The sequence below is a fragment of the Alosa pseudoharengus genome, unplaced genomic scaffold (assembly GCF_046254945.1).
Source record: "Alosa pseudoharengus isolate Yale_2024_CS ecotype anadromous, Long Island Sound unplaced genomic scaffold, YU_APseudo_1.1 YU_APseudo_1.1_scf_11, whole genome shotgun sequence".
NCBI lineage: Eukaryota > Metazoa > Chordata > Actinopteri > Clupeiformes > Clupeidae > Alosa > Alosa pseudoharengus.
The window spans coordinates 19,789,416-19,811,479 of NW_027468576.1; the positions used below are offsets into that span (position 1 = coordinate 19,789,416).

The 22,064-nt window shown below is 44.9% G+C and overlaps 1 protein-coding gene across 6 annotated transcripts in view; it reads left to right on the top strand.

Moving 5' to 3' along the window:
• The first annotated feature begins 440 nt into the window (after positions 1–440).
• Positions 441–22,064, top strand: part of slc44a5b (solute carrier family 44 member 5b) — a 43,143-nt gene continuing 21,519 nt past the window's right edge. For all 6 annotated transcript variants that reach the window (XM_076278295.1, XM_076278297.1, XM_076278299.1 and 3 more), the window contains exons 1-2: positions 441–596; positions 16,933–16,981. In XM_076278295.1, the coding sequence (XP_076134410.1) occupies positions 563–596; positions 16,933–16,981 (83 nt within the window). In that variant the 5' untranslated portion in view covers positions 441–562. The remainder of the gene's footprint in view (positions 597–16,932; positions 16,982–22,064) is intronic.

Genomic DNA, 22,064 nt, shown 5'->3' on the forward strand with positions numbered 1-22,064 from the left:
CTCTCTGTGTGTAGCCCATGGTTAATGATACAAGCATTATTATACCATAGGCAACTGTAGCCAATGCCTTTTTGGATTTCTTAAATAGCCGATACACAACATACTGTAGTAGGCCTACACATAAACAGTGTAATTGATACATTCCAGTATTGCAGAATAAAATATGATTAGCCCTACATCAGATTGAAACCTGTTGATGTCTGGCTGTAGCCTATTATGCGTATCTGACCGTGTAGATCCGTCTGGCCACAGCGCACCATTCGTGTGTTCTACCCTCGAACAAAGACATTTTGGATGCATTGGATGCGTTCCTTGAATGACTGCGTCTCCTTTAAGCACGCTTCCGGTGTTTTGTCGAGCCGTGCTCGCTTTGGCTCGCACTGTAGATGACGCTGTCCCGGGCTGTAAACACGGCTGACGTTGAGTTGCGTGGCCCAGACTTCTCTAATCAAGGGCTCGCATTATATTCGTGGACGGGGCCAGCGAGTCGCTATTCACATCCGAAACCTCATATGCAATCACAAAAACAAAGACACGCGAGAAATCTGTCGTCTGCCGTGCAATGGCCAGGAAAACGGAGATCCCTTCATATTATGGTGAGCGCTCTTCTTTTGGGAATCTTGTTGTATGAGCAAGTTTTTCTTCACCGTATGCTCTCGTTAAGACAGCTGACAAAGAGGCTGGAATAACGGTTTTCCCCGAATTCCACAGCACCCCCCGACTAATTGTTCTGTTTATTGGCTCAATATCCTCGTTAAAACTGTGAGCTTTCGCCACACTACGGGTGCATAATAGCTGCATTGTGTCAGATTTTCCTTTGCGTCTATGCTACTTTCTTACCAAACTGGTAAGTGGGTCGTCAATGGTGGGGAAACAAAGAGGCAGCGCTTGTTATTTTCATACGAATTCCATGTCATTCACTTTTTGTCTTGTCTTGAAAATAATTTCATAGGCTAACAAATATTTATACAACACAAGGTCCTCAATTGTCAGATTTTGATGCGATGCTTTGTTGTCAAACATTGTCTGATCTTTGTACAGTAGGTAGTGGGGGAGGCATTTTGTGTTAACAGTAACATTATCTCATCACATAATGCTGTAATTGTCAGATTCGAAGTGTATCATGAATCCTGTTGGCTCGTTACAAAATTACAAATGTTGCCACAAAATGTCTCATTCTTATCCATTACTGGACTGTTATGATGCTACTGTTTGAAGATGCATTTTTACGGTGGTGAATAATAAATTATTAATATTACTGCTCCAAAACAGTAGCCACAGTCCTCTCCAGTAGCTCAAAGTATCTCATCTCCTAATGCTTTCATATCAGGCTTTTCATATTGTTGTATTTGTGGACCTGACTGTTACTCAGGTAGTCTGAATATACAGTATAATAACCTATCACAGTACAGCCTATCACACCATGAGCCAGCCAACCTCTCAATATCCTGTTAGAAAAAATATATTCTAAGTTTACAATCTGGCAGGCTGACTGAAAGGCTATTAATACGCCAGGCTATTATTGCTGCGTCTAATGGCTAATTTTAAGACTGTACTCATACTCGCGCAGAAGCCAGGGCAGGAGGCATACAGTAGCTCGTTTTGTCAACCTTTACAGTTGGCAGAGCAAGGTCTCTGCCCTTGCATTGCGACCCCTTTTAGGATTCTGTCCCCAGTACTCCAATGGTCTGCCAATGATGTACTTTACCCTGTCAGCTTGAGCAGGGGATTTACTGCAGCTGACTGGCACATTTGAATTCCAACTGTGCCTTCAGATACTGCCTGTACCCAATAACCATGTTTGTTGTGAGAATCTACTCTACAGCAATACCCTTCAGTATTCTCTACCTTAAAGGAGTAACTAATATTTTTTACTTTATGACCTCCCAAAGCATTTTATGACTTTGGGCAAAGACGAGAGATCCTTCTCTGAGCAGAGAATGCTCTTCCTGTGGCTAGTCTTTTTCACCATTTGTGGTGGTGCCTTTCGGACAGCCATGTCTCTGTGGCTTTAAATTCATGGGCTGTGTGGGAACGCACTGGGGCATGGAAAGGACTTGTGCTGACTCTCTTTGCTCAGGTCAGCTGTTCTGCCCAAATGACGGCCCATCCTTTTCAGCCGCTTGGAGCTGTCAGGCCCATGAAAGAAACGTCCCCCCATCCGTCTATTCGCCATTCTCGCCCTGCTGACACCCAGCGGAGATGGTACTGCGCTGTGGAATCGGCTGCTGTTTTGATTACAGTGAAAAAGGGGATGACCCGTTCAAATGGTCTGCTCTGTATGAATGTAACATGTTGAGAGAGAGAGAGAGAGAGAGAGAGAGAGAGCTGTGGCACACTCCTTCAGTGTTCTACCTTGCTAGTGTGAAGTATCCTTAAAGATTGTACAAACAACAGCATAATCTCTCTAAACTTCAGAGTGGTAACTTGAAAAGCCCCCCCACCACACACACACACACACCACACACACACAAAAGCTGTGAGCTCAGCACCTTGTTAATTAACAAATTTCCCGCATGATCAGCCTGTCTGAGCGGGCTGTTTCTAAACCACAGGCCAGCGGAAGAAGGAAGAGGGTAGAGAGAAAAAATTATTAATTAAAGGGAGCAAATGAAATTCTTGATTCTGAGGTGGAGACAATGCGCTTGGAGCGGCCCAGTCTTTGGGGACTCACTTCAAAACTGTCCCTTTCCCCGGGAACAGGAATAGATGTAGCAGTGTAGGCCTCTCTCTCAAGTGCACAAACAAAAGCACAGACAATGGAGCATTCCCAGCAGAGCCCATGCCAATTAGACACCAGTTTCTCCAAAGCATCTTTATTATAGGGCTGTTTTTTAGATGGATGAGAAGCCTCACACTACAGCTATGCAAGCACACAAACAGTCTCTACATGCTTAATTTGGAAACAAACCGATATAGCAGTGGTTCACTGATCAGAGTCAGGACGTTCATAACCAAGAAAGAGAATTTAGACCTCAACACTGTGTGTATCAAATGGCTTTGATATTCCTTTTAGTGTTGAACATTAATGAATAGCAGGAGGCAGAATGACTTTCTCATTATTATAAATGTAAGGTACATCAGAGTGAGGCGAGATGACTGTTCAGATTAACATTTGCAATGCGGTGTGTGTGTGTGTGTGTGTGTGTGTGTGTGTGTGTGTGTGTGTGTGTTCCTGTATAGTTCGGAAGATGTGGCCAAATGGAGACTTTGTTGATGTGTTGAGTGGAGGAGGGTGAATTGTGCCGTGAGGCTTTTTTTTTTTTGCTAGATACTTATCTGGAATGCGAAAAGTATTGGGAGAGACAGGGCTTAGAGGAATCCCCTGCCTTAGGATGTGGAGAGTGAGATCTCATTAATGCTCCCTTCTACTCCACATCAATGTTCTGGTCCTCCCTGAAGGACTAAAACAAATTATAGACTTTTTTCGCTTACTGAGAAAGGAGTCCATGGCGAGGAGTGTTACGGTGCAATTTGCAGTTAATTGGATGTGTTGCAAATCTTTTAGGAGAGGCCGATAATTCAACACCGTTTGAAAACGTTCGGAAGAGAATTCCAATGAATGCCCCTGCCCCTGAGAAGTTACAGAACGTGCCGCATACAGTTGATAATCATGATGAGAAACCAAAACCAATAGTGAGGCTGAGAACCTAATATGTGCCACAGGAGAGTATGTTATCTGTGATGGGACCAGAGTGGACTCCAGTACTTAGTCTAAAGGCCAACCCCCACTGGCGGTGTCTGACGTGAGTCAAGAAACGGCAAAGTTTAGAACTCCATTATTTTTAAAGAAGCAAAACCCACTGGCAGCGTCTGACGCGCGTCAACGGCAAAGTTTAGATTTAATGTCAAATCCATAGATGCGATTGTGGACGTGCCAGTGGACGTTGGCCTTAACGCGGTTCCTTACACAAGCAAGACGCGACAGTATAATCCAGACCAAGGCAGATGAGGAGGGGATGAAGAGGACAGGTGTGTGAAGAGCGAGGATAAAGAGGAGGCTTAGCTGGTGTCAAACAAACTGAGTCACCGCCTCACCTGGTCATGGCATAATGACACTAATGATGCATCGCTCATCGTCATGCAGTTAAGTCATGCACTAAGCACTGATGTAGGCCAGGGTGCTCCTGGAAGTCATGGAGATTAGCAGTCACCAGAAGTCATATGCCCTAGTCCTGACAAAAAGTATGAAAATGCCCAACAACATGATCCTACTACTGTCATAACTATCTATGCATAGTTTATCTTTCATAATAGTGTTAAACACCTAGGCTATCTATTAGTCAGTAGTAAAGGTAAAACTTCAGATATGATGGTAATGGTGTTTATAACAGCAAAAAGGGTTCCACATTCTCTGATTCTCATTGTCATTCAAGCAGTGCCCTACTCAGGGTTGATTAAGCTTCTGTTTCAAATCAGGTGTTTTTAAACAAAAGATTAATTACTGCCATCATCTTAATTAATTATTCTATTACCAGCAATGGACCACGTTCCTTCCATGGATCAGTTTCATTAAGTAGTGTCTGGAGTTCTGGGTGAGCCACTTTACACAAATGGTTCCATTAAGTCATAAATCAAATTATACTGCTGTCTCTCGGACAGTGAGGATAAAGTGTTACTCTTACGCTCCTGAACATATGTAGTGATAACTTGGCAGTATAGTGATGTTATGATCTTGCACAGTGAAATGTAATGATTTCAGAGCATAGTACAATTTGGTTCTATGCTGTATAAGATCTATGGTGATAGGGGTGACGGTGATAGTTCTGCATGGTATGATCCAAGGGTATATCATGATATACTTTATATGCGTTTTTGTATGCAGATGTGTGTTGTTTTTTTGTGGGGTTAGGGTGGGGGGTGTATGACATTTGTGGGACTTTGTCTGAGCTGTTAATCTGAATCAAATGGCATACGGATTATGCAAAAATTCCATCTGTGGAGATATTTAACTGTATAATGGTGGCATTTCTCTACAATGACTTTCTGTACGAGCTACACTAAAACTTTTCAGGATTAAGAAAATGGATGTCTCCCCCTGCATCTCTTCCCATTATCCATAACAAAGCCTGTTAAGCTTGCCGCTGATCCTCCATGAAAGAATCATTTCACACCAGAGGAGGCTACTTGTGCGTCTAAGAAGACTGGTTTGTGTCGTATTTCATATCAAAGACACACATTCATGGTATTTCATATCAAAAGACACATTCATGGTCACACTCCGCAAACATGTCTGTCCCTATAATGCCTGGTACAGACTGCCACGCGAGCTGGTAAGACAACTCTCAAATGCCGACCACAGAAAGAAACCCAAAGCAGCCTTGCACTTTGCGCAGAGAGATTGACTGCAGTGAACGCAAAGCCTTTTAAGAAGGCATAGTGTATCTCAGCTCAATCAAAAAGCTCTATTTCAAGCCATGTCTCAGGCTTCAGTAATTACACCAGATTTGTTAAAGTAGACACTTGTGTTTGTGAGATGAAATAACATTCCTGACATATAGAACAATCGATAACTTTGTTGTGGTTGAGGCTTGATTAGTTTTCTTTGTTATCTCTCTACAACTCGGGTCACCAGGGATAAAAGCATTAGAATGACCCCAAACTTAAACGGGGCCTCAACTAACAAAGCTGTGCCCAAAGGAGGATCTGTAGTCCTTCAACAGAGTTGCAGACTAAGGTTTTTTGATGGGAGCCTGCATAGCTACAGAGGGGTCCCACAGAGGCACTGTAGTTTTGCAGTGTGGTTGGCCTCTGGAGCAGCTGACTAGTCTACTGCAGCACTCGGGCAGAGTGGCTCACTCTTTGTTGTTATGCTTTGCGGTTACGCATGTTTCCCCGTGCGGACTCAATTTGGGAAAAGAGGCTGTAAGTTGTTGTTCTTCCCTTCAGTTGACGCATCGGAAGCTACCTGAACAGAGCTGGAGGAGGAAGCTGCAGGTCTATTAATAGAACATCAGGTTGTAGCCTTCACTTCTGACTGACTCAGCAGTAAGTCAGCCTCTGGGGGAGGGCTTCGACCTGTAAACATTCCCATTGTCCTCTCTAATCATTGGCTCCCCTGCCTGCCTGTCTCCTGTCTGTGCCACTGTTTCTATGGAGACGATTAAAGGCGCTTCACTTGACTTGTGCTGATAAGAAAATAGTTTGGGTGGATCAGGAGACAAGGTCTTTCCTCACCTGCATACAAAAAAGGAAGTCATATCAGCTCTAAAGGCCACACTGCAGTTGTTTTTAGAGGCCATGGTTCAACAAATACAAATAAGTCCAAGTGCAAGACAGATGATCTGTGCCCTTTTCATTTTACTGTATTGCAGTGGTTATATAATCACTGTTCTGGAATTCATTGATTTTTCAGTGGCTGGCCCTGTGGCGAGGGTGAAAGAATACATGAATGCACGAAGAGATTGATTGTTAGATAGGTATATGACTACATGTGATGTGATGTGTGGATGGGATGGGTAGAGAAATGGTTTCTGTTTGCAGCTGGTTAATATGAATGTTTGATTTAAATATCACAGTCTCAGTGTATTGCAAACTCTTTTTGTCGTACATTACATAAATGGGTTACTGAACCATGTCAAGTCTACATTATCCTATTTATAATTCGCTCAACATCAATGACATGCACTTAAGGGACCATGAAGATTGTAAGAAGCTATAGCATGTCCTGCCATAGAACATGAGAAACATAAGAAATCCGTTGCAGTGACCACCAAAAATGATCACCATAAACGGTCACCATAATCTCCCAAATCTAATGTTAGATCCCTCTGACCTGTGATGTGCATTACAAGCCTAGTTCATGTACATTAAGAGCCTAAGAGATATATCATAAAAAGAGTGTATGGCTAGGGTTTGAGATGCTTGTGGGTTAGACCTACACCATTGAATCCAGAGTATGCTCCACGTCTTTCGTTACAGTTCTTCACTGGCATAAAGACAGGTTGCAACATCAGCCACAAGAAACATCCTTTATTTTTTCTTACAAAACTCCTTTTTCATGAGATGTCTGTGTAACCAAGTTGTGTATTTGAGATCAGCTAATCAATAACAAACAGTAGCAGTGTGTAGCAGTGCTGCCTCTTAAAAACTGCATTATTGCATCACATACAGTGTATGAACATTCACAGCAAAATGTAATTTCTCACTATAGAAATAGGGGTGCAAAAAATCTCTTACTCTGTCTGCATGGGTTTTATCTGAACCAAAATACGAGGACCTGAAAGACTTGGGAAATGTGTTGGACTTGGTCAAAATGCATCAGAGTTTGTGAATAAATGGACCAAGTATGAGGGAAGTTACTGAAAACTTAGGTAATACCGGTACTGGCCAGATGAATAGTGGTGATGAATAGTGTGGACTAGGAGACAAATTCACTTGAGGGAAATATAATCTGATTGTAGAGAAAGATGAGTTGTTAGGTGAGGAGATGGAACTCTGGTGAGAAAGGAAGGTGGGAGAGCTAGTTTTTAGGAGGCCCACGTAGTCCTCAGGGAATTAGTTGCTGTTAAAAAAGGTTGGGTTTTGTGAAGGTATCCATGGCAACTGTAGATGAACGACAGTACAAATGAAAATGCAGGGTGGAGTGGTACTAGATGTAGCAGGAGTAGCTTCAAAAAAAGTTTAAATAATTAATGAAGTTGAGATAACAGTTCTAATCTCATGTCAGACAGGAGTACGCAGCAGGCGCTGAGGCTAACAAATGACACATTCACCATGCCGAGCAGAATTCATGGATGATATTATTACCAAAAAAGAATAGGCAAAGAAAAAAGGGCACATGTTTATTGTTCAAAATAACACAAGCAATAGCACACGGTGACAGTGAGATTCACTACTAATGTACTGGTAACTATAGCTACAGCAGGCAAAAGAAGGTTAAGATGTGCAATACTGAAAAGCAGTGAGAGGATAGAGAGACAAAGGGATACCTTTATTAGAGGTGGTGGAGGATTAACATAAGATATCACCTGACAGAAGCTGTAGTTTTTACGTCTTGCATTTTAATATTTTCTTAGCAGGGAAAAAAATGGAAAGAGCACTTCTGAAACTGAAGAAGGTTAGTGTATTGAGGTCATATCAAAAGCATGCTGCACTTAAGTGTGCTTAAGTATGACTAATGAGGTTTGAGTAGGATGGAAGATATGAAATAGACAGTAGATTCATTTTATCTAACATGCACTCATCCATGTATTCATAATTCAACAGTCCCACAGGACAGAGTATACCACAGTACCTCAGCAAAAAAGGAATTTCCTCATTTAAATTGGCCTGATGCTTCCGGAATGCTCTTTGCCCTCTTATTATTAACCCTTTGATGTCTGGTGAGTGGTGATTGTTATATGTTCATATACTACATAGTTTCCATGCCACGGAATTAGTTTGTATGTGTTGTTTTTTTAAATTATCAATTGTTTCAATGTATTGAAAACATTTAAGCACTTTTACTTGAAGGGCATCATGACAGATTAACCCGAAGTGAGAGTAGGCTAGTTTATTTTTTAGCACATCCAGGATACACTAAAGGTGGTTTATTTTCCTTGCTTTTCACTGCATATAGTATGTAGGCTAGTTTTTCAGACTGCAGCCTTTGAGTGCAATGAAAGGAGTACTGTATGTGCTGGCCAGAGGCGGACACTAGGAGCCTGTGTTTCAGCTTATGTGTGTGTGTGTGTTTATGGAAACATGTTCAGGGTGGGGTCTAACGCAGTGCTGAAAGGTAGCAGAAATGATGCGTTGGAAGATTATTACATAAAATCAATTAAAAGAGACTATTTTCAGAGTGGGTGGAAGCTGTGTGTCAGTCGAATGTAGAATTGAAAACAGCAGCACTCTCTTTTTAAAGGTTAGCCACATGTTATGGACACCCCACAGTGGTGTCAAGGGATGTCCTAAAGCTTTTTTTGAAGCTTTTTTTCAGGTGCATTTATGATGGCAAGGCAATAAACAGACAAACCTTTTGAGATGTAATCGACCAGCAGCTCAGGAGATGACAGGTAAATGGCTGTGAAAATGGCTCCAACTGTGGCAGGTTGATTTCGCCGACGTTATTTTGGATGTGTGTGTTTGTGTGATTTGTGTGTGTGCGGGAGCCAGGAGATAAGGTGTCAGCGCACTAATGGCCCATGGTCTTCTGGAGCTGTCAGGGGTGGTGGACGAGGGAGGGAGAGAGAAAGGGCGGAAGAGGGGGAAAAAAAACAACCTCCCGAGATAAAAAATAAAACAAACACAGGGAAATGTGCCACTCGACTGTAGGGAACATGCTGCCGCTGCAGCTCTTTGTCTGTAGCTCAGCCCGCCCGGGTTGGGAGGCCTCATCCATAAAACATGAGCTAGTGTGACTTCTGTGTGAAAGTACCTGTCAAGACAGACCCCCATACTCCCCCACCCTTAACCAACCCCCCCCCCCCCCCAACCACCGCACACATCTCTAGCCTCCCGGACCACAAAGGAGTGGGTCTTGGGCTTGGGCTGAGTCAGAGGTGCCTGGGAGGAGGGCAGAGTTGCATCCGAGTGCTGACATTTAGTACAGCCCTCTACTCCTTTCTTTCATCGTAAACTGTAACATGGTGTTATGCAACAGAGTGGAATAGATCCGTAACATTGGCCCTGACATTTAGAGTCCAGTTTGAGCCACTGGGATACGCTGTGGAAGCCGCGGGGCAGCAAAGAGTTTTAATTCAGGTGGGTGTAGGAAGGGCAAGGACAGATTTTAGAGGTAGTTCAAGTGTGAAACGCACTGCAGGTTTCATAGCCTCATGCTGCCAGTCTACATTCACATCATTTTTTGCGGTCTGGTAACATTACAATGGATGCCAGGGCTAGAGGTGTCACTGATGAGTGTTGATCCAAATTGAAAGTGACTGGATCGGTGTATAGCTCACTGTACAAGCAGTCTGCTCGCAGTAGGAGGGCTGTAAAGTGAAGGATTAAGTTATTCAAAAACTTATGTAACCCAGGTGGAAGGTGAGCCATCAAATCCTTTCCAGTCAGAAAGGTCTGTTGGACTTTCTTCTCACTTTTTCCAAGACTTCATCATCCACACAACTTCTGATGAAATGGATCCAACCTCAACCAGAGCAATATTGTTGTCAGACTTCACATGATAGCGACTCAGCGTCATCAATGGATGATTTAATTTCAACTTCTTAAATATAACAACACTGAAGTGTTTATTGTTCATCTGTGCCAGCAGCATGTGTGGCGTAGTTGCTAGGATCTCTTGTTTAGAGTTGGTTCTGTTAGCCAACAGCAGAGAGCCAGAGAGACGACAGAAAGCCTTAAATGGAGAAAGAGCAGCCTTGGAGCAGGTGTGTTATTTTCCCCTCTTAGTTGAAAGTTCACAGCTGGCTGACAGCAAGGGAGATAAGAGTTTGTCACACACTCACACACACTCCTCCTCCTATGGTCCCACAGACAATTTCGGCAAATATCTGCAAGCTGACATCACACACGATTAGGGTCCCCCCACCAATCCAACCCGACAGGCTGCTGTAAGGCAGAGCTAGATTAAGAGGGTTGTTTACTGTATATTTAGCAAAAGCACATATACCTCAGCTACGACGCATCCAGGATTTAGGATTAGGGTTCTGGGGGTTGATTTGATGGGGCCAATACCGTTCAGCCGCTCAGCTCAACTCAACTCATCTCAGCTTATCTTGCCCGCTGCCTCGATAGGAGGGGAGAGAGAGAGAGAGGGATGAGATGGGAGGGAGGTTGCATCATGCCACACATACTGGGGCTCCTTTGTCTCCAAAGCCTCTCACAGCTGGTCTGTATCTCAGGCACGTCATATCAGGGGAAGACAGCGCCCACGGAAGACGCTGGAGTGGATAATGAAGTAATTGACGATGGACACTTTCTTATTTTTCGGGATGATGATGATAAATCATCAAACGGAAGCTACTACATGAGCACTAATAAAATATGAGATCTGTTTAGGGTGAGAAGGCTTCTTTATCGCAGAAGTTCTTTGTTGGTTAGAGTGCGAGTTGTGGTTTCATGTGGGAAAGGACTCATGGGGACTGGCTAGCGTTTTGAAGTCTGAGAGGTCTCAGACAAATCCATCAGAGACCATCTGTCCTGCTCGTCACAGGCGGTCTGCCTCCCTCAGCACTGACAACATAAAGAGAGAGGAAGACAGCTAATGTAGGCAGAGAGAAACAGAGGGTGAGAGACAGAAAGAGAGAGGGTGAGACGGGGCTTAAGAGATGGAGAGAGGGAGGAAAAGAGGGGTAGTGAGAGTTGAAGAATCAAAGGGGAGGAGGGAGTAGAGAAATAGACCAATACAGATAGAGGAAGAAATGGTGGAGTAGAGCGAGAGAGAGAGGTAGTGAGAGACACAGAGAAGGGAAAAACACTTTCAAGGGGGTTAAATATGACAGTCTTCAGTAATTAGGATGTGAAGACGTGAAACATCATTACTAGGAGCTTTGAATTTCATATTGTGAATCGCACCATTTTTAATGTCATCTCTAGAGAACTCTCCAGTACAGAGCTGTCTTCTGGAGAAAAGAAACATATTCTTTCTCTTCTGGTTTCCAGCAGGGCCAGAGGGTGATCCCTCAACTATTGTAGTGATGAAAGGCACTGTCAACATATTCTTCCGTCTGATTCCTTTACACTGACTGCACTGCAGTTCTGTAAAGGTTGGCTCTCAAGCAACAAATTATTTAAAATGGCCTGCAATACAGTATATGACTCAAAGCCATCCATCAGTGCAAGTATTGACATGCATAAGGCTCGATCTTTCCGCTTTTGGCAAAGCCTGCTGTTATTGGGGAATAAATTCTCCTCGAAATGAGAACACCATCAGATAACACCATGATGATATCCATCAGTAATAACTAATACAACTTCAGTGTTTCTACCCTAATTATACTCCCTGTGGAAGTATAACTTGATGTACCTGGTAATATGTACACAGTAAGATATGTAAGCTATGGGTCCAATTCTATGTTTTGGTACTGAAGGGTTTTGTCTAAGTAAAGCAGAGGAACAGAGAAACCATGATGACCGAGACTTGAGACCAGGCCCAGGCGTCTCTCTTTATTGTCAGTAAGCCTGAGTTCACAACCAGAAGTGCTGATGTGTTCTTGATCAGAAGGCCTTTCTCATGACTCTGGTTTTATTCCTGTAGTCTGATGACACATAGGATGAATGAATCAGTATTATTTTGCGAAAGCATTCAGTATAATGGCCTGAAAATGTGCATACGTTATGTAGCTTACACTTAAGATAAACTTGTGAGCTACTAGTATTACATACAGTGTGATAGATCTGCTGTCGAGGTTTGCACTACAGCTGAATTTAAGAAGCTTTTAAGAAAGAATATTCATTAAAAACCCTTCAGCATTTGAGAATCATTGGATCCTCCTGGACCCCTGTTAGTAGAATTCTGTGTACGCAGTATTGAAACTGAGTAGGGCAGCCTTTAAAACGGCGAAGCATCTCTCAGTAAATCAGCGCAAAGTCTCTAGGCAGGCATACTCTCGCTGTTCTGCACGTCACCAGTGATTAACTGACTTTCCGTTCAGGGCAATTGGGCAACAGCACAGCAGAGAGTGTACCCACAGGCTTGATCCTCGAGGAGAGGGAATCCAGTGTTGAATTCTGAAAGGGATACACACACTCTGGTCAGTCCTTTCCCCGAAAAGCCTGAAATGTATTCATGTGCAATAATGTGTCCTCTGAGTCTGCCTAGCCTTCGTAGAAGGAAGAGCACCACACTTGTCGACAAAAGGGATAATCCCTGTTTAGAACTGAAATATATGCATTTAGAGCCGAATGTGAAGGCTTTGACTCGGCAAGCTAGCTTTCGGCAGATCTACTGTGAATACAATTGATTATTCGTCGTAGTTGAAGAGGTGGCAAAGGTAGTGTAGGGCCCGCAGTGGAGCCCACTCAGTAGAGACATCAGACTAATCTGCAGCCCCATTACGTTTCTTAGATCTAATGCTATTAAGTTGTGTTGCGCGGCGGAGTCAATGTGTTGCCATGCAGGTTGGCAGATTTTAAAGAAGGATTGAGCAGAGGGAGATAAGTAAATGACTTGGATAAGTAATTTTCTGCTGTTCGCACAGCACATAATTACACACCACCCCCACCCCCTCACTACCCGCTCGGTTGTCTTTGTGCAAATAAGAATAAGCACAAACAACAGCTTGTCCCTGTCACAGATACAAACATTGTACATCGGGCATTATATTGCCAAGCTTATTACAATAATTGATTGACATTCTATGTGGGAGGGCAACACCCAGTGCAATTCTGTGGCGTATGTTGTACAGAAATAAGCTGTCTATTGCAGATACACTGCTATGGTAATGGATGAAATTATGTGAGCTATCGCAGAGTATTTATACAAATGACTGCAAGGGAACAGCGCTCTAATGAAAGGGGTCAGTGCACGGCGTGCAGATAGCATCTGATAATTTACTCTCTCTGTCGTAATGGTAATGTGTGTCGACGCCACACGCCTCGTCCAGAAACCGGCGCTCTGAGTGCCACCTGAACAGTTGGCCCGCACAGCCTGCGCCGAAGCGTGCCGCAGAGCAGATTACCCGGCAAACGGGCCAGAAGCACTGATGTGTTGTCTCTCGCCGTGCCTCTGAGCCGTTCGCCAAATGTCCTCCTGATGGCCGACTCAGCACGGGGCCGCGGGATGAGAGCCGGGTGCGCACCGGAGGCAGGCCAGCACACTTATTCCTCCACGCCTCTGTGGCCGTTTTCTCAAGAGGCTTTCAGGCTTTTAAGCATTCGGCCGTGGGAGAGTAGAGGCAGTAACTCTGGCTCTATCACCTCTGCTCTGATTTCTGTAACTATCAACCCCCCTCCCCTGCCTTCCCTCCTCCACCCAACCAGAGTGGGAACCACTCAAACACTGCAGTTTTCTGTGAGAAATAAAATGAGTCATGAGGTTCAGCTTATAGTTCCTCTGCTGTTTCTCACGTCGTCAGTAAGAGTTTCACTATTAGGGGAATTCCCACTGTCGAGAACCTACTGTAGTTTGGGATACACAAACAAAGACTTTACACATAACTAGCGCTGACCTTCACTAGGAGTACAGGAAGTAAACCCTTACCATCGCTTCATGATGTGGAGTACATGCACTAGAGGGACTTGTGTGGGGCGCCGGTTTCCTGCTTTCCTCTGCGGGAAGAGGGGATCCGGTGGCCTTCATTGCCCATGGTCCACTGTGCACTAAGCCCTCAGCCAGAAGCGGACATATATTCTTTCTACCTGTGCACTTAACCCAGGTGATATCACTAATTATCTGATCTACCTGGCTGCTAATTAGGATGAGCTGGTTTACTAAATGGTTGGATCAAATATTTGGCAGGACTTTCACTTTCTGAACCCTGGACGTCCGCCTCTGCCTCCAGCCCACATACAGAACATGAGAGTGGGTGAGCTCTGAGGCCTAATTGGCTGAGACAGCTCTCCCCCATGGGGCACCCAGTTAGGCATGAAGTCAGGCGTTTGCTGCCATGTAGTCACCCGCCGAACAGTGCCCCGCAAGCAGTTGACTGGCAGCAGAAGCCTGGTCAGATTAACCCACCCACACACACACGCACACATACACACACTCACCCTCTCCCATCCATTAATAAAGTCTTTCCTCCCACCGTGGCACAGTGCATTTTCCTTTATATTCCCCTCCACCTCAGGACTGGTTTTGACTTTCACTTCCACACACTAAGGGCACCGTGGTTTTTAAGTGAGACGTTTGGCTATTACAGTCCACGGTGGGTTTTTAAAAAAAAAAAATAAAGTCCCCTTAGCCAAAATGAATATCAATTACAACCCTCTTCCTCAGCCTCTTCATTTGCATTCAACTCATTTCAGCTCATTGCCCTCCAAAATCCTGCAGTTGCCGCTGCAGCTGTAGACCTAATTAGCTTTGATTTGAGCTAATGTGCTGCAGCCTCGTGGCCGTGGGGTGGTGGGCCCTGCACCTCTAGGGGCTTTAAGGAGCCCAGGACAATTAATGGGACATCACAGAGAAAGGGCAATAGTCTATTAGTGCCGCATGGCCAATCAAGAACAGAGCAAATAGATCTTGTAGACCCTTTTTTTTGTCAAAGAGTTGAAACTGCACTGCATGTGCTACAATAGTACAGGGCTTAAAGCGCCTGCTTGTCACCTGAAAGTATTGTAATGTCTAACTAGGGAAATGTCCACCGTCTGCTGTATTACTTGGGTAGGATATTATGAACAGAATTTCCTGCAAGAGCAAAACCACAGCCATAGATGATTTCTGTGAAACGATCATAAATGATTTCTGTGGGACTTTGTCCCCAGCAAGGTAGATATTTCCCAGCTTATGATTTAGATGTAGATTAGTGGGCACTGGACATGTTGTAGACATGCCGTCATCTCTCAGACCGTCATAATTCTCCTGGTAGGCCGAACGATTCATGTTCGATTCAACTCCCCGTGGATAACGCGACCGAGAGTGTGCTCAAACCGACAAAATTACCAGCCTTACGAGCCGTCCAGCAGACCAAGGCAAATTGCATGAGGCAGATGGATTTTATCTCCCAGATATTTTAGCTGTTAGCGTGTCACTTTTGCTGTCGTCAAAGTGGCAGCTCCCTTCTTATGTTTCCTCTCAAAGTCTCCCGTTTCTTTCAGGAGAAAAAAAATCTGAGCTAATTCAGCTCATCGTTTCATCATGACCTGTCGTTTCAAATCTTGACAGGCCCGCAGTTCAGTGGGTACAGAGAATGGGGCATATGGCATCTCATCGCATGTCTGAATTCTAATGTATTTCAACAAGGATGCCATTGCCAAAGCCAGCCTGAAAATATTCTCATCGAAATAAATGTTCTCCTTTCATAGCATTAATGACCTAATGGCAGATATAGGAATTTAGATCTTTTTGAAGTGAGCTATCAGAATATCAGTCTTGAATAATGGTAAATATTTGTTTCCTCAGTGGTTGAGCATTGATCAATTCAGCTTGATATGTTGATAAAAATCAGGATGGTACAGTACATACCAATGTCAAAATACCAATCCAGTAGCATACTGATCAGGAGCAATGGAGTCGTGCTGATTCTGATTACCCGTATCTCCTCCCCTGGGAAAACATGGACTTAATTATTTTTTGGAGAGTTCCTGAAGCTTAGTGTGGTATCTCTCAGGTTGGCCAGAGAGAGAGAGAGATAGATAGAGAGAGAGAGGCGAGGTGAGGTGAGACATGAGAGGAGGGCAGATGGTAGTGAGGCAACCTCCTAAGGCTGGCGCAGTGTGTCTGACCCGTGCTTTTCCTATCAAAGACAACACAATGAGTAGTGATTGCCAAGCTTCACCCTCTCAGAGCAAGGTCATCTGGGAGTGCCTCCGTAATCTGGATGGGTCAAGGTGGCCCACGTCCAGCCAGGAATGCGCTGTCTGCGACTCAGATAGAAGTGCACTGAAACAGTAGGCTACGGCGTGGGGTGCCAGGAAGGATTTATAAGACAGGAATAGGTGGGAATGTGAATTATTCACAACTAAAGTAGTGACTTCTTCCTGCTGACCCAGATATGCCTACGAACACACTCACACACTAACATGCACACACACTGAACTAGCCTGGATATCTTTTTTTTTACTATTAGTATTGTAGTACTGAAGCTGTACTCCACTGTACAACACTGTCATGTCTGCAGTGGCTGTGAAATGACCTGGTTTGTGGAGTTGTTTTGAGAACAGTGATTTGCAATGTTATTCTGTGACACGGTTTATCACGTTGAACAATGTTATGTCATACAGTGCTAATCATTGTTTTGAACTGATTAGCCACAAGCTATTGAGGTCATGTCTGTTTGTGTTGTTCTGGTTACAGTACTGTATGTAGTGTCATTAAGCTTTATCCATGTTTACAGTTGTAGAGTCTGTTGATTAATCCAATTGAAATTAATTTTAATGTTTTTCCTTTCGCAGGTGAACCACAGAAGTTTGACCCAACATTCAGAGGACCTATTCACAATAGGTACGCCTCTTGTCCACATGTCAAATGCATCCACTTGACCTTGCATGTCCATTTGCATCTCGAAGTAGTCAGTTTGCAGTCTGTCTGTTTTTTTCCACTGCTCCCATTACCATAACCTCAAGAGCACACCATCACCTTGAAACACCCACAATACAAGACTAGCTTGTCACGCTCTCATCCATCCACCTCCACCTCTCTCGTGCCTTTGATTTTTCCACTAGCAGGCCGCTCATTGACTCTGTTTATTATCTCGTCCACACTTAAGTGCGACCGCTGCCCCTCCCACCCCTGTTGACCCCCCCAGTGGCCTTCACGAATCGATGACTGGTCAGGCAGTGCCCGGGGCGCGAGAGCGAGCTGAGCGATGTGAGGCGAAGTGTCGAGTGGCCTACGCCACTCTGCACCAGCCAAATCAATGGCCATTAGTCTCACGGCTGGTTAGATTTGCCTTAGTGACACACATTATTAACAGGCCAGCCCTGAGTGTGTGAGCGCTAGTTGGAGCTCAGGACTAGCACTAATAGAAAGGCAAGCGGGGGCATCCATGGTGAACAGTAATAACCGGGCTCGGGTGATTTCCCTCGATACGAAGCTCCATCTGATTGCATGTGTATTAAAACAATATTTTTAGGTGTGGTGTGTGTGTGTGTGTGTGTACTCAATCATATTGAGTTCTTACAGTTTTCATTAGATTTTTGTTAGACTCATACCACATAGATTAGTCTCGTATTTCAGCGCTTTGAAGTCTCTAAGCATATAATTTAATAAAGGCTGTTATTCGGGGAATACGTATTTAAAGGCTTTAAAGGGCTCAGAAATAAACCAGTGAAGCAGATAATCAGTCCATCAAATATGCAAGTCATATCAGCAAGCAGTTGTCCTGGTAATGTATTAAAAAACAACATGAAACGAACAGTTTTGACAGCGTTCAAATTCAAAGTCGCAAATTCAAGATAGTCTAGTCCAAGCCGGCAGTGGGTCATCATTTGTCTGGACTCTCGGGTCTTTAGGAGCCCTGGCCATGCGTGCTGGGTTTGTCCACATTTGACATAATTTCCCAGAGATCATGGGAGCCCATTGTATCGCTGTCCCAGAACCTCTGCTCCTGCTAATACTCATTACTGGAGACAGACAGCTCCACTGTGTGTGTGCGTGTGTGATGAATCAGAATGGCACCCGTTTAAGCTTGTGACGGTGTCACAGTTTAACACACCCCCTCCCCCCCACCCCACCACTTCCAGAACCCTCCACCTCTCCCCCACCCACCACCCACCACCGTGTCAGTGGCATCACAGTTACTGGGTCTGTGTCACAGTGTAACAGATGACTCCACCACCAGGAACTGTTCCTGCTCCGAGTCCCATGAAGCCCCAGTCACCCCAGAGTGAACTGCCCGCACCAGACACCTCCATCCCCACACTCTCTCTCTCACACACACACACACACACACACACTCTCTGCACTTCTGACCACCCCAGCACACATCTGGAGTTCAGCCCCAGCATGCGTTTGTGGGAGTGTGACTTGCCGCTGACGACACACACACGTGCAGCGCCTCCACGGCGGCTCCACATGTTGACCCAGTCGTCCGGTGGGAGAGTTGCCATTGTGAGAGCATCCGTGAAGCTTTTAGGAGAGCAGAGCGGGATCACAGCACAGTTGCTCTGATGAATAGTTTAGCACTGTGCCCGGGATGAAAACAGGGCTGTGTACAGTATTTATGGACTTTGAAGAAGAATAACCTTCTTTGTGGAGGCTGATTTTCTACTACTCATTTTGACTCTTTCTCTCTCTCTTTATCTGTCTCTCATCCTTTTGTCTCATCTTCTCTTGCCTTCTATCTTTCGCTCTCGCCCTCCCTCCCTCTCTTCCCTTACCCTCACCCTACCTCCTGTCTTTCTCTATTCATTTTACTCCCCCCCCCCCCTCTCTTGCTGGAGTCAAACACAGCATTAACTAAAAGGCAATGGGCTTATACTTGCTGCAATTATCCTCAATTTAAAAACACTCTCACCTTCCTCTTTTCCCCCTATACTGACCTATAATATTGTGTGTGTGTGTGTGTGTGTGTGTGTGTGTGTGTGTGTGTGTGTGTGTGTGTGTATGTTGGGGGGTGGATGGAGGTGTGTGATTGGCTCTTTAACGGAAGGCCCCTCACTTGAACAGATGGTGTAACATACAGTGATCCTGACCTTAACGAGCTGGAAGGGGATAACGTGGTTAATGCAATCAAAGGGGACGTCTAATAGTGGCGCCCTGAATGAATTATTATTCGCCCAGCCTTGGGGGCTACACGGAGGAAGTAAGACAGCTACGGGAAAGTTTGTCTGCCGCAAGGGCGTGTACGAGTCATTAGCTGCACACATTTCTCTCTTCTCTGGAAGTTGCAGATTAGCCTGGAGCCTTTCTCTCACTCTCTCTCTCTCTGTCTGTCTCGGTTTCTCTCTCTATCTTTCTCTCTCTCTGTCTGTCTCTGTTTCTCTCTCTCTTTCTCTGATACACGATGGAAGCAGACATATTGTTGAAATATTTACAGTTAAAATAAAAGTGCAGCTGCTGCTACTTGCAGTATTTATACAGGCACATAAACCTGCCGCCTAATGGCAGATGTGCTCCCAAGCATTTTATAATGTGTCACACATATCTGCCATCATAGTCCTATATCCTCCTGCTTGTGCATGAAATACAGTAATCTCTGTGTGTGTGTGTGTTTGTGTGTGTGTGTGTGTGTGTGTATGTTTGTGTGTGTGTGTGTGTGTGTGTGTGTGTGTGTGTGTGTGTGTGTATGTGTAAGTGTTTGCACATGTCTGTCTCTTTTGAGTCTCTTGTGTGTGTGTGTGTGTGTGTGTGTGTGTGTGTGTATGACCCTGTATGACACTGTGTGTGTGTGTTTAGTGTATGAATTAGGTGTGAAGTGTTTAGGAATATGTATGTGTTGGTATGTATGACTATGCATGTATGTATGTATGTATGTATAAGAATAAGAAATACTTTATTCATCCCGAAGGAAATTTGACACAACAGCACCGTCCTGTGCATGAAACAAACACAAACATAAAAGTAAAATAAGTTGAAGAGAAAATAAAATAATATTAATAATAAAGTCACATCACATCAGTCATCAGCCACATTACTGTGGCAAAGAGGTATGTATGTATGTATGTATGTATGTATGTATGTATGTATGTATGTATGTATGTATGTATGCATACAGTACATGCACACATGTTGCCATCAATCTCTACCTGTTGGCACAAAGTCTGTGTCTGAGGCACTTACCTCTTAAAACATCCATTGTGCTGAAATTAATATTCAGCGAGCGCATCGTTGGCACAGGCCCCAGGGGACCATCTGATATTTAATTATGAAATGGCCATCAGGAACCCCCATAAGCAGCCTATTGCCAGCGTAACTGCCAACCAGAGAGCCATCTCAGCAAAGACAGTTAAAGGTGAGGTCTTCTATCCTGGCACAGTATTGGGCAGCCCTTTTGTTTTTGCATTTACACAGAGTTTTATTTGGGCACACACACACACACACACACGCAAACACACACAGTTATGCATGCACACACACACACACACACACACACACACATACACACACACACACACACACACACACACACTCACACACACTCACACACACACTCACATACACAGCTAGATAACTAGAAGACCATGAGGAGAAATAAGCTGAACTTGACAATAGCTGAACTTGACAAAAACAAGCGCATTGGATTTTAATGAATGACTCATCTTTAAGAGACCAGCAAAGCAGAGTGCCCCACTGCACCCTCCAGCAGCAGCAGCACTACTCCAGCCTCTGAGATCATCACAGTGCCCTCTCTCTGTGTGGGGCTCACGTTTAATGTATGAGGATGAAAGGGGGGGGGGGGGGGGTGATGTCATGCCTGACAAAAACAGAGGTCTTGCAGTACACAGTGTGAGCGCACTCCGAAGACAAGGACAGAGAGGAATGCCAGGGGAAGGGGGGGGTTGTTAGTGGGGTGGTGGTGGGGAAGCTGCAGAGAGATTTGAGTGACAGTTCCCAAGGGCTTTTCTCCTCTGTGACACTCCCAAACTCATATGTATTATATGCAAGATGGAGAGGAGGAGAGAGACAGAGGGAGAGAGAGAGAGAGAGAGGCAGAGGAGAGGAGGATGAAAGTGAAAGAGAGAGGGAGAGGATAGAGAGAGTGTGGGAGAGCGAGCGAGAGGGATAGAGAGAGAGAGAGAGGGAGAAAGATGCACTGCATGCCAAAGGGAGTGAGAGAGAGAAGGGAGGGATAGGCATGGATTTCTATGCCAAAAGGAGGAACAAGAGGAGGGGGAGAGGAAGTTTGGAAGAAAGAAAGAAAGGCCGAGAGAGAGAGAGGCAGAAGGAGCGGAAGACGCAGGCTGGCATCCTCCCTTTGAAGTGCGCTGCTTTGAGGAGTCCCGGTGGAGGGAGGCTGCGAGCGGCTCGGGGTGTAAGCGCGTCTCATTAGAGCTGCCGCACTGGCGCACTCTCACCGGGCCACGCTGGCTCCACACCGCGCAGGGAGCCTCCACTCGCTCACCCTCTCTCTCTCTCTCGCTCCCTCTTTTCCTCTCTCACTCCCTCTCTCTCTCTCTGTGTATCTCTCTCCCACCTTTATTTCTCACCTGACAGAACACACCGCACAGGGAGCCTCCACTCTCTCTTTCTCTCTCTCCCTCTTCCTCACCTCTCTTTCTCACCTGACAGAAAACGCTGTGCAGAGAGCCTCCTCTCTCTCTATCTTTATCTGTTTTCTATCTCTCTATCTGCACCCCCCCCCCCCTACACACACACACACACACACACACACACACACCTGACAGAGAGCACTGTGGGGGAGACCGACATCTCAAAAGCCAAAAATCCTGAGTAGAGAGGAAGGATGTGCAACACAGAAGCTGTGTTTTCCACTCCAACACCCCCCCCCTCCATTTCTTCTCGTCCATTACCACCCACTTTACACAGACACGTTTGAAACGGTCTTAGGACGCAGAGCGGCTCTGTGTTTTCAAACTATTTTCAGATATGATAATCACAGAAACCCAAAGGAGAGAAGCAAGAA